This window comes from Neofelis nebulosa, chromosome 11, assembly GCF_028018385.1.
Source record: "Neofelis nebulosa isolate mNeoNeb1 chromosome 11, mNeoNeb1.pri, whole genome shotgun sequence".
Classification (NCBI taxonomy): Eukaryota; Metazoa; Chordata; class Mammalia; order Carnivora; family Felidae; genus Neofelis; species Neofelis nebulosa.
The window spans coordinates 89,696,782-89,712,504 of NC_080792.1; the positions used below are offsets into that span (position 1 = coordinate 89,696,782).

Genomic DNA, 15,723 nt, shown 5'->3' on the forward strand with positions numbered 1-15,723 from the left:
CGAGAGGGCTGTGTCTGCATCTCCCCATTGATTTAGTTATTCCAGAATTCCCATCAGGCCGAAACCCTGGAGTGCATCAGACGCCTGGCCCCTCCCACATTTTGTCCTGCTTTCTTTTTTGTCCCTGGAACCCGTCCCTTACCTTGCGCTCCCTTTACCGGCCACCAGAGCCAGACCCTCATCGTGTCTGACTGTGACTCTTCACACGTATCTCTGTATCGATCTTCCTGCTTCCTGACACACCACCTTCTGCGCACGTCACCAGCTCGGGGTCTCCGCGGACTGACTTCTGTTTCCGCAGCCTGAGTTCCTCTCCCTCCTTATTTTCCATCCTGCCTCTGCATCTTGCTCAGGCCCTTCTTCCCGCCTGCTGCACTCTCTTTCTCCCTCTCTTTATCAGCCTCCGTGGTTGCAAGCGATGGAAACTCGACTCCAGTTGGCTTATGTGAAATTAGAGGGAGATGAAGTCAGTATTGATTCACAAAACTGAAAAAGTCCGGGGCACGTTTGGATTCAAGTGCTCAAGAGAGAGCATTCCGAACAGGTCTCCCCCACCCACCACCCACCCCTGTCTTAGCTTTACCGTTTTTCTCTTTTATTTGCATTTTTGGATTTTCCCAAAGTAATGAAACAAACAAACAGCACCAGATGCCCGAGGCTCACATCCTCCTTGGCTTAGCCTGGGCCAATGAGATTCTTTCCCCGATGTTTGTGGTCCGAGGGCTCGGCAGGGCTGTCATTGGCTGGCTCAGATCACGTGCCCCATCCCTGAGCCAATCGCTTTGGCCGGTTGACACAGGGCTCTGATTGGGCAGGCCACCCAAACCGCTCGCAGGCGTAGAATGATTGTGAAGTGATTCTCCCAAGGAAAAGTGAGACCTTTGGCCAGGAAGTGGGGACGGGCGGGGACAGAGGGACTCCCCACTTTCCAGTCTAAAGTGTCAAGTGCCAAACTTCCTCCAAATTCTAGCTCCGGGGCCACGCAGGGTCTCCCTCCCCTAAGAAGCCTCCTTCACCGGTGGCAGCTTCGTACCTCCTGAATACCCGGGGCACCTACAGTCCCCGCTAGTCACATGGCATTTAGCACCTGCTTCCTTGGGTCGGCATCAGACTTTCCACACATGGGTTGCAGACTCGTGAGGATGGGTGTAAGCGCCAGCCCTGTCCTTTTCTGTATCTGTAAACCCCACTGCAGGGCTGGGGTGTATTTTCTGTGAAGACGAGAGGGCTCCTGTGGGTCTCATTTAATAGCACCCCAAATGGGCAAGGCTACTTGTTTTCCGAAGCCCTTACACTTTGCAGCAGAGTTTTTCATCCTGGGCCCTAATGACATCAGGGGCAGGGTAGTTTTTAGTTGTGGGGCTGTCCTGGGCATTACAGGCTGGTTGGCTGTGTCCCTGGCTTCTACCTACTAGATGCCATCAGCACCCCAGCCCCACACACACATAAGCCGGGGCGACCAAAGACGTCTCCAGACATTGCCGGATGTCTCTTGGGGGCACAGTTGTCCCTGGCTGAGTACGCTCACGATAACCCTCCCAGGTAAGCAGGAGACGTTTGTTCCTTCCATTTCAATGAGGAGACTGAGGCTCAGAGGGGTTTATACACGGGGTGTGAGTCTTGGGCCTCAGAATCAGGACACAAGCCCTGCTCCTTGGCCTTGGCATCTACGGCTCTTCCAGTGATGCTGTGCTCCTTTCATTTAAGTGCCTAGAGGGATGATACCACCCCTTCCCCGCCCGTCCGAGGCTGAAAAACTCATTGTGTCTTTGTTCTCTAGGGATCGTACCCGCGCTTTTCCCAGAAGAGGAAAAGGAGTCTATCCTCAGTCAGATTGGACAAGAAGCTCTGAAGCAAGGGACGAGCCCGGCCAAGGAATCCGTGTGGCAGTACTTTGTGAACAAGAGCGCAAATAACCTGCACATTGTCCTGGGCATGTCGCCGGTGGGGGACACCCTGAGGACGCGGTGCAGAAATTTCCCAGGTGCCCCTGAGCTGAGTCTGCAAATCAGTTTTTCCCTTCGGCAGGGCATTCCCAGCAAAGTGAAACAGGAGATGGTCACTGGGCGGAAATTCGGGCCCTGCAGCGTAGGGTGAGACCCGCTCTGCCCCTCACGATCGCCGGCGGGCTCTCGTGCTGCCCACGGTGGACAGTGTCCTCCAACAACGAGGAAATGCTCACAGGCCCAGGTGCACGGCCCGAAGCGAGCTCCCTGCTCTCTTCCATTTGAACCGTTTTGCCAGCCTCGTGGAAGGTGCAATACCTGGACCTCTAGAGCAGAGGTTCTGAATTGGGGGGTGATTTCCGGCCCCATCCCGGGGCCATCTGTCAATGCCTGGAGACAGTTTTGGTTGTCACATCGGGTGGGCGGGGGAGTGTACTACTGACATCTAGTTGACAGAGGCCAGGGTTTTGCCCAACTTTCTATGCTGCACAGACAGCCCCGCGATAGAGGGTCATCCAGCCCAAATGTCAGCCGCGCTGCGGTTGAGAAACTCTGCTTTGGGTGAATTACTCTTGGGTGCGTCCAGCTCCTTCTCCAGCGTGCCGGGTGCTGAAGACCGTGTCAACGTCCGTGATCGTCTCAAGGTTGCAGGCTGACCATCTCTTTTCGTCTCTTCTTTTCAAGGTCTTGTAAATAACACCGGTATCGACTGGTTCATGCCCTGGCCCCCTCAAGCCCTGCATGCAGTCGCTAAGTCATTTCTAGGTACGTGACAGCTACTGTGGGGCCCCGTTAATGATGTAACAAAATAACGTAATGCTTTTCTGACTTTGAATTTTGGTCCAGTAGCTCCCTTCATCGTTAACCCCCATGGCCACGAATGGTTTTTAAGTTTGTCAGTGTGTTTTTGGTTTATATTGTGTTTTAATCTAAAGAGATTGCAGGGGACTTACAAGGATAACTTAGGAGACAATTGATCAGGTATCATCCAAAGCAGGCGTTGGTACACCATGGCCTTTGGGCCAAATGTGGCCCGTGGCTCGTTTTGGTAAATAAAGTGTGATTGGGACACTGACTCATTGGTCAATGACCGTGGTGTCTATGGCTGTTTTTAGGCCACAATTGCAAGGTTGAATAATTATAGGAGAGACCATACGGCCCATGAAGCCTGAATACTTACTGTTTAGCTCTTTACAGAAAAAGTATACCGTTTCCTGACCCAAAAGATACCTGAAGGACCTTTTAGAGGACTGATTATCAATCCATGCTGAATTTGCTGTATAGTTTCAAGCACCTAAGCCCTCGATTATTAATTTTAATCTTCAGCATAAGAAAGCAAGTCAGTTCGTCTTCAGGGAAAAATCTTTTTATCTGGACCTAACTTGAGCAGATTCATGCCAAAAGACACTGGGTGACCCCGTAAATGGCTTCCACCTTATAACTATGTATTCAGTAAATAAATAACTTGTCCCTTGATGCAGGGAGAGCTCATGTTTTTAATCAAAATGTACTTTCATGGGTAAAGGGGCTAAGAGAATGGCTCTCTCCTGCTGATGTGGCTCAGGGATCAGCAAGCTTTTTCTGGAAAGGACCACATGGTAAATATTTTCAGCTTTGTGGGTCATACAGTCTCTATTGCAACTACTCAGCTCTGCCATCGTGTCATGAAAGCAGTCAGCGACAATATGTAGGTGAACGGGTGTAGCTGTGTTCCGATAAAACTTTGTTTACAAAAACAGGTGGTGGGCCGGCTTTGTCCCGCGTGGTTTTCCAACCCCCGTATCCACGCGTCTTAGCCTCCAGAGACGTGCTAGCCACCTCCCTGTGTTGGCACTTAGTTGTGCTCTCAGCCTTCAGTGCTTCCGCGTCATCACACCGCGTGGAATTTGCTGCGAATTTTTTTCTTGGAATAGATTCCCCGGCGTTGGGATAACTGTGCCCCAAAGTATGGATGTGGGTGAGGCAGTTTTTCACGCATGCTGGAAATAGGCCTGTGGGCTGTGGTTTGCTGGCCCCCCCGGTATGATTTAAGATCACATCTGCAGCATCTGGCTGAATGGTTACTTTGGGTCAATCTTGTCTTCCTTCATTTTAATTGAAGACACATTCTGCTTTGAGGTGAGTGTGTTTCGCCATCTGTTAGATAAACCAAGATAAACCAAGATCAGCACCGGAAGAGAGGACTGACTGTTTCAACAGACTTAAAGGAAGACCCTCCTTGTGGCCACTCTGTGCTGGGCGCAAGGGATAGAGCCAGAGACACTGGATGCATTTCCTTCCTGCAATTCCAAGCCCCTCCCCGGACAGTGTCATAGCCATCCAAGGGACAGAGCTCCCTACCCACAGGGAAAGAGAAACTGCCACGGCACAGATTGGTCCTGTGGTCCAGAAAAGCCACCAACCAAGTGATAGCTACTCTTTTGCTTTCCTTTTCTATTAAACATTTTTATATCAGGGCACTAGGGTGGCTCAGTCAGTTAAGCATCTGACTCTTGATTTCGGCTCAGGTCGTGATCTCACAGTTCGGGAGATCGAGCCCTGAGTCGGGCTCCGTGCTGACAGTGTAGAGCCTGCTTGGGATTCTCTCTCTCTCTGTGTCCCTCCCCTTCGCCATCCCTCAAAATAAATAAATGAACTTAAAAAAACATTTAAAAATGTATTTTTATCTCATTTTTTTTCAGTAAAACATCTATAACATAAAATTTGCCGTTTTAACCATTTTTTTTAAAGAAGATTTTAATGTTTATTTATTTCAGAGAGAGAGAGAGAGAGAGACAGAGTGTGAGCAGGGATCAGGCAGAAAGAGAGGGAGACACAGAATCTGAAGCAGGCTCCAGGCTCTGAGCTTTCAGCACAGAGCCCAATGTGGGGCTTGAGCTCATGAACTATGAGATCATGACCTGAGCCGAAATCGGACGCTTAGCCGACTGAGCCACCCAGGTGCCCTGTGTTGTTGTTTATTTTTGAGACAGAGACAGAGCATGAGCAGGGGAGGGACAGAGAGAGAGGGAGACACAGAATCTGAAGCAGGCTCCAGGCTCTGAGCTGTCAGCACAGAGCCCGACGTGGGGCTTGAGCTCACGAACTATGAGATCATGACCTGAGCCGAAATTGGACGCTTAACCGACTGAGCCACCCAGGTGCCCCGCCATTTTAACCATTTTTAGGAGTAGAGTCAGTGGCCTGAAGAACATTCACACTGTTGTGCAGCTGTCATCATCCATCTCCAGATCTCTTTTCATCTTGTAAAACTGAAACTGTCCCATAAAACACGAACTTCCTGTTCCCCCAGCCCCTGGTAACCCCCTTCTACTTTCTGTCTCTGAATCTGGCTGTTCTTGACACTTCGTATGAAGTCGAATCACGGAACGTTTGTCCTTTTGTGTCTGGCTTCTTGTACTCAGCACGTGTTTGAGGCTCATCCACGTTGTATCGTGTGTCGGGATTTCCTTTCTTTTTACGACTGGGTAATCTCCCGTCGTGTGGATGGACCATATTCTGTTTATCCATTTGTCTGTTGATGGACACGTGGGTCGCTTCCACGTTTGGCTGTTGTGAATAGTGTGGCTGTGAATATTGGCCTACATGAATCTCCTTGAGTCCGTTTTTCAGGTCTTTCTGGGCACATGCCTCAGAGTGGAATTGCTGAGTCACAGGGAATTCCATGTTTAGCTGCGGGAAGCTCCTCTTTTCCGTGTGTAAGAGACATTTTTCTCTGTTCCTTTCTCTTCAGGGACTAATCCGATGATCCCAGTGGAAAACATAGATGGTGTGGTAGAGCATGTTGTCTTGGTCCACGAGTCCGTGGGTGAATTCAGCAAACGATTTCTGCAGAAACTGAGGCGTAGCAACTACGTAACTCCCAAAAATTACCTTGATTTTATTAACACGTATTCAAAGTTACTGGACGAGAAAACTCAGTGTAACATAGGTAAGACTTGGGAACGGGGCGGTGAACACGTAAGGACCCAACTGATGACCTTTTCTTTAAGCAGGCGTTTCTTAGCAAGACGGGGAATAATCAGGATCGAGGTGAAGTGTAGCACGCTCCGATCTTTCATCTCAGAGTGATTCTTCTGGGTGGGCAGGGGGCTGTCACGCTCTTACTTTTATTCATCCGTGTTGGGTCATGCGTTTCGTAGCTCTCCGTTTTCCCTGCTTAGAGATACGGTCTGATGGCAGCAACGTGCTCTGTTGGAAAGTGCTCTTGAAAATGCTGCGGCTCTAGCTGTCGGCCAGATGAAGCGCTGTTTTCAGAAATACATTCGTTTTGGCCGATGCTGTCTCAGCGTGGCAGTGGAGGTGATGTTGGCATCTCCTGGAGATTTTTTTTTTTTTTTTTTTCTCGGTCGAGCCCAAGTTGGATGAATCCCAGTGAGGCCGCTGGCACGCTTCCCCGGGCGTACTGGCAACGGTGCTCACCTTGGTGATGGGTACGGGTCCTCTCTTTCCTCAGCCCAGTGCAAGCGTCTGGAGGGGGGGCTGGACAAGCTGAAGGAGGCCACCATCCAGCTGGATGAGCTGAACCAGAAGCTGGCCGAGCAGAAGGTCGTACTGGCGGAGAAGTCGGCCGCCTGCGAGGCCCTGTTGGAGGAGATTGCCACCAACACGGCCATAGGTGAGTGTGGGGCCAGCTCTGGGGGCAGGGACCCCCCAGATGGGGCAGGGCTCCACTGGGGGACATTCCTGAGAAGCCACTTGGAAGGCCACTGTTTTTCTCCTGAGCACGATGCACATTCCCGCATGTGGACTTTGCAGGCCGCTCCCGCTGGTTGCCCGCCACACCGAGTTCGCCTGCGGGTTATTCCAGCCCCTTCCCACGCGGCCCAGCCCCAGTCCCATCTCCCCTGAGACCCTTCCCCTGCCAACCCCTCTTCTTGGCCCCCTGACTGTTGTGATGGTTCCCGCTCTGCTTTTCGGTTCTGATGGTTTCACAGTTGTGACCTTGCTCCCTTCTTCCCATGCACTTGTCTTCCTGCTGCTCCAGCAAGAAACTCTCTCTCGGGGCCGGGATCCTTCACAGCGTCAGGGCCCATATGCGCTTTGCGCTCTGTAGACGCTCGGCCCACGCTTGCTTCTTGACCGTGAAGACGAATCCCGAGAGAACGCCTCATTGGAAAATATTAGGGCATCCAGCCAACGTTCAGTATGTTTATCGAACACCCACCGTATCGGTTCCCTAGGGCCATCTGGCGAAGCAAAGTCAGCATAAATTTTCGCAGGGCCCCAGGGCACACAGGATTGTGACACACCAAGGTGGTGACGAGCATGGCTGTGATGCTCGGGTCCTTGTGCTCCGGTCCCAGCTGGGTGCTCTCAGACAGGTGACAGTGTATTTGTTTCCTAGAGCTGCCCTAAAAAATGGCCACACCTGGGGGGGGGGGCTTCAAACAACACTTGACTCTCTTACGGTTTTGGAGGCCAGATTTGGAGATCGGCAGGACCAGGCCTCCTTCCTCCTTGCTTCTACCAGCTTCCGGTGGTTTGCTGGCAGTCCTTGGCTTTTAGGTTTATCTCAGTGTTTACCACCACTGGCACATTATCTCCTTCCCTCTGTGTTTCTGAGTCTTCCCATGGTCTCCTTATAAGGATACAAGCTATTGGATTTAGGGACCACCCTAACCCAGTATGACCTCATGTGAACTAGGATCTACAAAGACCCTCTTTCCCAATAAGGTCACATTCTGAGGTTCCCAGGTGGACGTGGACAGTGGGGAGATACTCTTCAACCCAGTACACCTACTATGAACCAAAGCCTGTTCTAAACATTAGGGTTACAGACCTTGGGGAGATGCTCACATTCTAGTGAGTGGAACCAGACAATCAATGAGCCAATAATTAGATCAACTTCCAGATTTTGATCAATGTCATGAAGCAGATAAACAGAGAGATGAGGTCTAGGGTGACAGAGGGGGCAGGGCACCTTAGGAGGGGTGGTTCTGAGCTGGGCCTGAATAAATATAAGAAAAGGTGACGAGAAGCAGGGAGATCTCAGTGAGCCGGAAAGAGGGAGGGTGGCCCTAGTGTCCTCAGCTAACAGTGGCCACACAGGGTTGGGGGACTGTCCTGTGGGATGGAGTGGTGGGACATGGGTGGGCCAGTCAGAGCAGCTGTCCTGCTGTTGGAGACCCCGTGCCCGGTAAGGTTTCTGTTCTAGCAGGAACACCCAAGGCCGCCATATTGGACAAAGCTCGTTAGATCCCCTGACAGCCCAGCACCAACCTTGGAGGGCTGCGGGCTGCTTTGTGTCAGTGGTAATGGTCCCCCCACCTCCGTGCCCAGTAGTTTCACTAACCTCCCCTTCCTCCTGTAGCTGAGGAGAAGAAGAAGCTTGCAGAGGAAAAAGCCATGGAGATAGAAGAACAAAACAAGATCATTGCGGTGGAGAAGGCTGAGGCCGAGACAGCCCTCGCCGAGGTCATGCCCGTGCTGGAGGCTGCCAAGCTGGAACTGCAGAAGCTGGACAAATCCGATGTGACTGAGATTAGGTAACTGGTGGCAGTTTCCAAGTGTGCTTGGCCGCCCGTATCAGTCCTGACAGCAACTACGATAATCACGGCGGCCAGGCACTTGTGGAGCCACGTCGCGTGCCGGCCACTGTGCTAAGCACTTTCCGTGTGGTGGGTACCGTTAGTGCTGTTCTTATCCTCGTTTGCAGAAGAGGAAAGTGGGGCGCAGGACGGTAAGATGGCTCGCCCCAGGTCCCCCAGCCGGGAGGTAGCGGAGCCTGTTGACTTTGGACCCAGGCTGACTCACAGGAGGGGACTGAGTTCCAGAGCGGGGTGTGTGGGAGGAGGTGGGGTTTGTCAGCCGATGCTTTTTTCGGGAAACACGACACGAGCGTCTGTCTGGGGCGCTTGACGCAGGGGGCCGGAGCCCTGCTGAAAATAGCTTGACAAAGATGTGCCACAAGCTGAGAGTCGACTGGGGAGGCTCTGATCCAGCTCTAGCCAGATGGGCTTGTGAGGGGTGGGGAGAGGGGCTCTTTATTGTGGCTCCCGGACCTTTGGCGAGTCAATTTGTAAAATGCCTGTCCCCCCTGCAGCCCCACAGGACTTCCAGGGAAAGGGGCCTGGTGTGGGGCTGGTGGGTGAGCTTTCTCCCGCGTTGTGTGGGGCTCCTTAGGGCACCGTTAATGGATCTCGCTCATCAACTCGGCACGAGACTGAAGGCAGGAAGGAACACTCCCCCATCTGCCTGCCCCTCTGCTTATGTCGCCTGGCCCCACACACGTCTCCCCCTGGTCCGGGACCCTCAGCTCTCTCCTCTCTCCCCATCACCTCCTTGCTTTCAGAAAGGGTTGGGGTCTTCTGGCCCCACAGTCAGGTCTCCTGTGAGAGAGACTCCTGTTTCCAAGCCCGTGGTTGACTCTCCGTCTTAGGCTCCCGGCAGAACGATGCTTGTTCTCTGTGCTCGTCTCTCTTCCTTCCTTGTCAAAGGCTGGGCCCTTGGCATTTGTTTATTAGTGAGACATGTGGACTTGAAACCGAACGTCCAGCTCATTCCAGGGCAGGGGACTTAAGCAGCTCTCGGGAGGCCACCTGCGGATACTGCTGTTGGCAGAGGTCATTATTTCGGCTTTGCAAAGCGTGGTTGAATGAAGGCGTAAGGATGGACGTTTTAAGATCGCAGTCGTATGTGTCAGAAGTTCGGACGGGGGTGCAGAACAAAGCAGAAACGCATACGAAGCTGAGTTGTAGGACAGACCGTCAGCATACACATATTCAAGGGAAACGGCCAACGCCGGTTATACAAATGTTGGGCACCACTCCCAGGTCAGCGGCATAAAAACACCGTGAGAGCAGAGAGCCGGGAAGGAGTTTTGAAGGGGATTTGTTTGGAGAGAAGGGGCTGTGAGTCCCCGGCTCGACCCAAGGGCGAGGGGGAGACGGGGCTCCTACAGGACCAAATGGAGAGCTTGCTGTGTGTCCCCGGCAGCTGGCGGGGGATGCCCGTATCTCGCCTGAGACAGGTGCGAGATGGTGCTCGAGTCATTTCTGAGAAAGCACAAGTGGCCTATGACCTGAAGGGACTAGTTTCTGGAAACGTAATTATGGGAGTAGGTAATGTGTTCGTGTATGGCTCTGCCTCTTACGGGGGGATGTGACCTCAGGTAAGTCACCTAACCTCTCTGTGCTCCAGTGTCCTCATCTGTAAGACGAGGCTGATAATAATTGTCCCCATGGCCTCAGGGCTGTTGTGAACTATTATACGAAGAGCTCTCCGGACCACACAGTGGGCGTCCAGTAAGTAGTAGCTAGGATGGTCCCAACATCTCAGTGACATGATGTGAAAGCCCCCTCCCGACCGCCCCATCAGCTTAGTCCCCCTCCGTTCCCCCCCACCTGCCCCCCAACACAGCAGGTACCCATTGCCTTTTGGTTCTCACATGTCATCCAGAGGGTTTTTGTGCGTGGTCACGGCAACCGGGCGTACAAGTGTCTCTTCAGTTCCTGACTGTAGATTCTAAAGGTTAGTGGAACAAGGGATACCTGTGTATTTTCTTCCTTCTCTTTTTGGTGTGTAAACGGTCACATACCGTATGCATTTTTCTACATCTTGGCTTTTCCACCGAACAGTGCATTTTGGAGATGTTTTGCGTGTCAACATATGATGAACTTCCCCAATATCTAAAAAGAGTCCATCACATTCCTTTGTACGGTGGCTGTGTTGTCATCTATTTAACCGGCCCCAGTTTCCGAATCTTTAGCTTGTTGCCAGCCTTTTGCCTTTACAAACCGCATGGCAAAGAATAGCACCGACCGCACTTCATGGCGCAGCCGGGCGAGTCCGCCACGGGGATGCTTTTCCAGAAGCGGAACTGCCGAGTCCAAGGGTGTGTGCGTTTATGATGTCTACAGCTGTTGTTTAGCGCTCTCCCTGGGGTGGAACCAATTTACACTCCACTGACAGTCCGTGGGAGTGCCTGCTTTTCCATAGCCTCACCAACAGAGAGCATCGTCACACGTTTGAATTTTTGCTGGTTATGTAGATGAAAAATTGTATTTGTGTAGTTTTAATGTGCATCCCCCTTATTGTGAGTGAGGCTGGCCTTTTTTCATATGTGAAAGACGTGTGTTAGGTTTGTGTGTATTTCCTTTTCTGTGAACTGTTTATACGCTTTGCCCACTTATCTATTGGATTGTTGTTATTGTTACTTTTTTTCTTGTCCGTTTCCAGTGGATTTTTATGTAATAGGGAGGTGAGCTTTTTATCCACGATGTGAGTTGCAGGTATCTTCCCCTGTGGTTCATTGGCCATTCGACTTTGCTTGTGAGTTTTGTGTGTGTGTTTGTGTTTGCTGTGCATAAGATTTTTATGTGGCAGATTTTAGCAATGTTTTAGTTTGTGGATCTCGGATATTATGTCATCCTTAAAAGGCCTTAAAAATGAAAGATTGTAAGACAATCTCCCCATGATTTCTTCCTGTGCATTTACAGTTTAATTCTTTATGGTTAAATAGTTGATCTTTTGGGGATTTTTCCTGGGGTTCAGTGCGAACCCAGTGGATCCAATTTTATTTTTATCCAAATTTATTTTTTCCAGACGACTATAATCTGGCTCTCCGTAGGTCATTTGGATGTCAAGTGTGGCGAGCCAGCACTTACATCTTGACAATTTCATAATCCTTTGATTCTTTAAATAGCACTTTCTTTCTACGAGGCTCAATCCCCTTTGTAGAAATCATCAGATGTTAAGCCAGGAAGATTAGGAGTCATGAAGATTAGAAGTGGACGTTCCTCTGTAGTATAAAAGGCTCCCTTTGTTACCGGCTTGTGGTTTTACTTTTCTTCGTTCCATTCGTTCGGTAGTCTCTGGGTGCCCACCACCTGCCCACCGACCCTGTGCCGGCACTGGGGCTGAGCAAAGTCTTTACTGCATTCAGCTGACACTCTCGGGGAGGCACGGGTGTTTGTGCAGGAATCCCACATGGACAGTAAGATCACCCAGGAGAAGGTTAGGACGGGGAGATCTTTGCTGCTACGACCACGGATAACGGGGGAACCTGACCTAGTCGGGGCGGTGGGTAGTCAGGGAAAGTATTCCCCAGGAAGTGACATACAAACTGAGACGTGGCTAGAGAATATGGATTCACCGGCTGTAGGATAGAGGCTAGAGGCGGCCGTCTCTGAGACTGGAAGGAGCTTGGCCCGAGGGCAAAACAGAGACAGAGTGTCTGAGTTAGAGTGAGGGAAGGTGGGGAGTCGGGGGTGTGAGGATTCTTTCCCTCCGGGGAGCGGGCATATCATCACCATCTTTCTCTCACCTGTTTCTTTTGTGGTAGGAGAAAAGAATCAAATGAAACAGGAATGTTTCTATTTCCCAGACTGACCACCTCAGGATGACTAACACCTCAGTTATCCTGTGTTACGACGGCGACGCGTTCTGTATACACGAGGTGCCCGGGACTCGTTTGTAAGCTGACAGCAGAGGGCTTCGCTTTCATAGACTCACAGGGTTTCCGAGTGGGAAGGTCTGGCTCTGTTTCCCCGTTTTGCAGATGGGAAAACTGAGAACCCTGGATAGTTTATAACTTGCCCAAGGTCTCGGGATCCTTCACTGAGGCCGGGGCTCTTCCCGTCTTATATCTGAAAGCCTCTCACTGCTTCTGTCCTCTTCTGATTAGTCAAAGATCAGTGGCCTGGGCCTGGCCTTCATCAACCCTGAAGGAAACCTTTCAGAAACAGTTGACAAGCGTTGCCTGCTTTCGTAAGACCTAGTGGCGGCCTCGTTGAACCTTCCCCTGGTGACTCAGGACCATTACTTTAATCATCCGTCTTTGTGCCGGAGTCATCGCCCTGGCTTGTCCTTACCCCGCGTGGCTCCTTCTCTCCGCTCTCGTCTGCAGGCGAGCGGGTGGGGGTCCTGGGGCTGGGATGGGTGGGGCGTTTGCCCAGTACAGAAAGTCTCCATAGCGCTGTGCTGGCCGCGTTGTTCTCGCTCTCTTGCTCCCTCCCGCCCTCCTTCTCGCCTCTGGGTCACCCTGGCCTCCTGCTGGAATGGCTGGGCTCCTGCCTCGCCTCCCCCCGGGGCTGCCCTCTGCCCTTCTGGGGCCTCTGTCATCTCTGCTCTTCTCTCTTTCTTTTCCTTCCCTCCATCACTTTCCTTACGCTTCTGTCTCTCTTCACGGTTTTGGTGTCTGCACAGCTCATCTGGGTCGTAGGTACTTTGCCCAGCAGCAGGCAGCCAAGCGGTCCCCCTGGGTCCAGTTAACGTGCCGCCTGTTCCTTCCCAGGTCTTTGTGCTGCTGTGCCGTCCCCTGCTTCTTTGGGTCTCGGTTCCCTGAGGGTTGAGGGCGCTGGACGTCTGAGCGTTGGATCAGCAGAGTGGCGGTCTGGTCTCATCAAAGACAAAGGCAACAGGGGTGACATAGGCCGGAAGGAGCCCGGATGTGGGGACCCCGGACCCCACGGGCTGTGTGAACATAGGCAGGCTTTGTGAAACGCCGAGCCCTGTCTCTTCATCTAGTAAATGGATGGCAGTAATGAGAGTGGTTACGCTGTAGAGTCTAAGGAGCCACCCGAGGTGTAATTAGAAACACAGATTCTCAGGCTCCACCCTGACCTACTGACTCAGATGCTTGGGGTGGCCCGGGTTTGCATTTTAAATGACACCCGCCCCCGTGATTCTGATGCCGTCAGCCTGATCTGGCGCCTGATGGAGGAGACCAGTCCCTGACTTGGAGAAGCTCACCCGAGGAGCCCAAGTCGGTGTTGGGATGTGGCTTCCTTGGCTTCCACGCAGCGTCACCTCCAAGAGATGGCTCTCGGTTGAGCCACGTTTTCTGGAACTCTCATTTAGGCTAGGTCCTGGCCGCATCCTGGGTCTGATTCACATATGTCTTTGTTTCTCACCAGGTCCTTTGCTAAGCCCCCCAAACAGGTGCAGACGGTGTGTGAGTGCATCCTCATCATGAAAGGGTATAAGGAGCTCAACTGGAAAACTGCCAAAGGCATGATGTCTGACCCCAATTTCCTGAGGTCTCTGATGGAGATTGATTTTGATTCAATTACCCAGAGCCAAGTTAAAAATATCAGAGGTGAGCGTAGACGAACGTAGGAGCAGCCAGGCTTGATCCCAGTTTGGCGTCTCGGTCTTGGGAGTGGGGATGGCGAGCAAGGAGGGAATAGGCCGGGTGACTGTTGCCAGAGGGAGGTGGCAGCACCGGGGGTGACATGGGAGGGCTGGGTGCCGGATGGGCAGTAGCAGCGCCTCACGGCAGTCACTCTGGCGTTCCCGTTAGGAAACGGCGCCTTCTTTCGGAACCCAGCCTGGCCTTGTCTTCCGGCATCTTGTCCACCAGGCATGGGGGTGCGAGAGGTGGTCTGACCTTGATCTCTTCCCTTGCGCTTTTTGCCAGAGTACAGTCTCCTGTAGGTCCCTGGGAGATGGGCGGGGAGGGACCGGCACCACCCGCAGCCAGCCTCTCTGTCCTCAGTTATAGAATGCCCACGTTCCCTTTGAGCCTGGCTCCTGAACTGCCTAGATGTTTAGCCAGTGGGAACGAGGCTCGTCTTTGCAAAAGGCCACTCGAGTTCATAGTGCCACTGTTTACCTTCATGGCTTGTTCAGAACGTTATTGTCAAATGCTTTTTCTCAGCAGCTCGGACACAAAACTAAATGAAACACGAAGGGTGACAACACGTGCAAAAACCCAAGGACCTCTCTTTACCTGAATATTGGCTTGGGGGGGTTTCCATTCATGTGAAATTACTCCTGGGGTGAGAGTATAGGTAGAGGGGACGGTGACTCATCATGGCCTACGATTCCCAGCCAGCTGCCTGCTCCGAGCCACTTTGACGCACAGTCGGGGGTCCCCACGGACACCCCGGGTCCTGATGTCACATGGAAGTGCCTGGGTCATAGGATATCCTGGGTGGCAGTAACATGTGCCCCTCCCTCACACCTTAATCATCCACCTACACAAAACTCATTCACTTCCCATCTTACTTTCCCAAGATGAGTCTTGTCACTCGTCGAAATCGTTGCATCTTTGACCATTAGGCCTCTTGAAGACTCTCAACACCACAACTGAAGAAATGGAAGCTGTGAGCAAAGCAGGCTTGGGGATGCTGAAGTTTGTGGAAGCTGTAATGGGCTACTGTGACGTTTTCAGAGAAATCAAGCCCAGAAGAGAGAAGGTATTGTCCACGTGTAAGACCTAAACATTGCTGCCAAGGGAGCAATCTGGAGTCGCATTTAATATGTCCATAGCTTTGCCGGAAGCATCCTGACAGGGTTCTGATTTTACATCGCATAAACGTTCCCCTGCCCGCCCCCAGCACTACTAGATGATAACCCTGAATTATAGCTCTCATCCAGATGGCGTGAACTGGCAGAGCCAAAGTCTGGAAGATTTTCAAATTTTGCGTGAAAAGAGTAGGATAAATGGGTAAAAACTGTCCTCTATGGCTAAAGCAGGATTCTCAGCCTCGGAGCATTTGACGTTCGGGGCCGGACGGTTCTCCGTGGTGGGGGCCGTCCTGTGCACCGTACGATGTTTAGCAGCATCCCTGGCCTCCACCCACTGGGTGCCATTGTCCCTACGCCTAAGTTTTGACAACTAAAAACGTCTCCCGACATTGCCTTAGGTCCTCTGAGGGGCAAAACCACTGGGTCAGAACGCACAATATAAAGGGAGTTATAAGGTTGATTCGATCATTTTGAGACCATTTTCTTAAAAATTTTTAAATGTTTATTTTTGGGGGGGGAGAGAGAGAGAGAGAGAGAGACCGAGTGCGAGTGGGGGAGGGGCAGAGAGAGAGGGAGACAGAGA

At 51.9% G+C, this 15,723-nt stretch overlaps 1 protein-coding gene across 1 annotated transcript in view; it reads left to right on the forward strand.

The window, feature by feature from the left end:
- Positions 1-15,723, forward strand: part of DNAH10 (dynein axonemal heavy chain 10) — a 152,141-nt gene that overhangs the window by 117,441 nt on the left and 18,977 nt on the right. Inside the window, exons 53-59 of the mRNA XM_058691462.1 lie at positions 1,781-1,984; positions 2,631-2,711; positions 5,680-5,877; positions 6,403-6,564; positions 8,260-8,434; positions 13,805-13,986; positions 14,952-15,088. Coding sequence (XP_058547445.1) covers positions 1,781-1,984; positions 2,631-2,711; positions 5,680-5,877; positions 6,403-6,564; positions 8,260-8,434; positions 13,805-13,986; positions 14,952-15,088 — 1,139 coding nt within the window. The remainder of the gene's footprint in view (positions 1-1,780; positions 1,985-2,630; positions 2,712-5,679; positions 5,878-6,402; positions 6,565-8,259; positions 8,435-13,804; positions 13,987-14,951; positions 15,089-15,723) is intronic.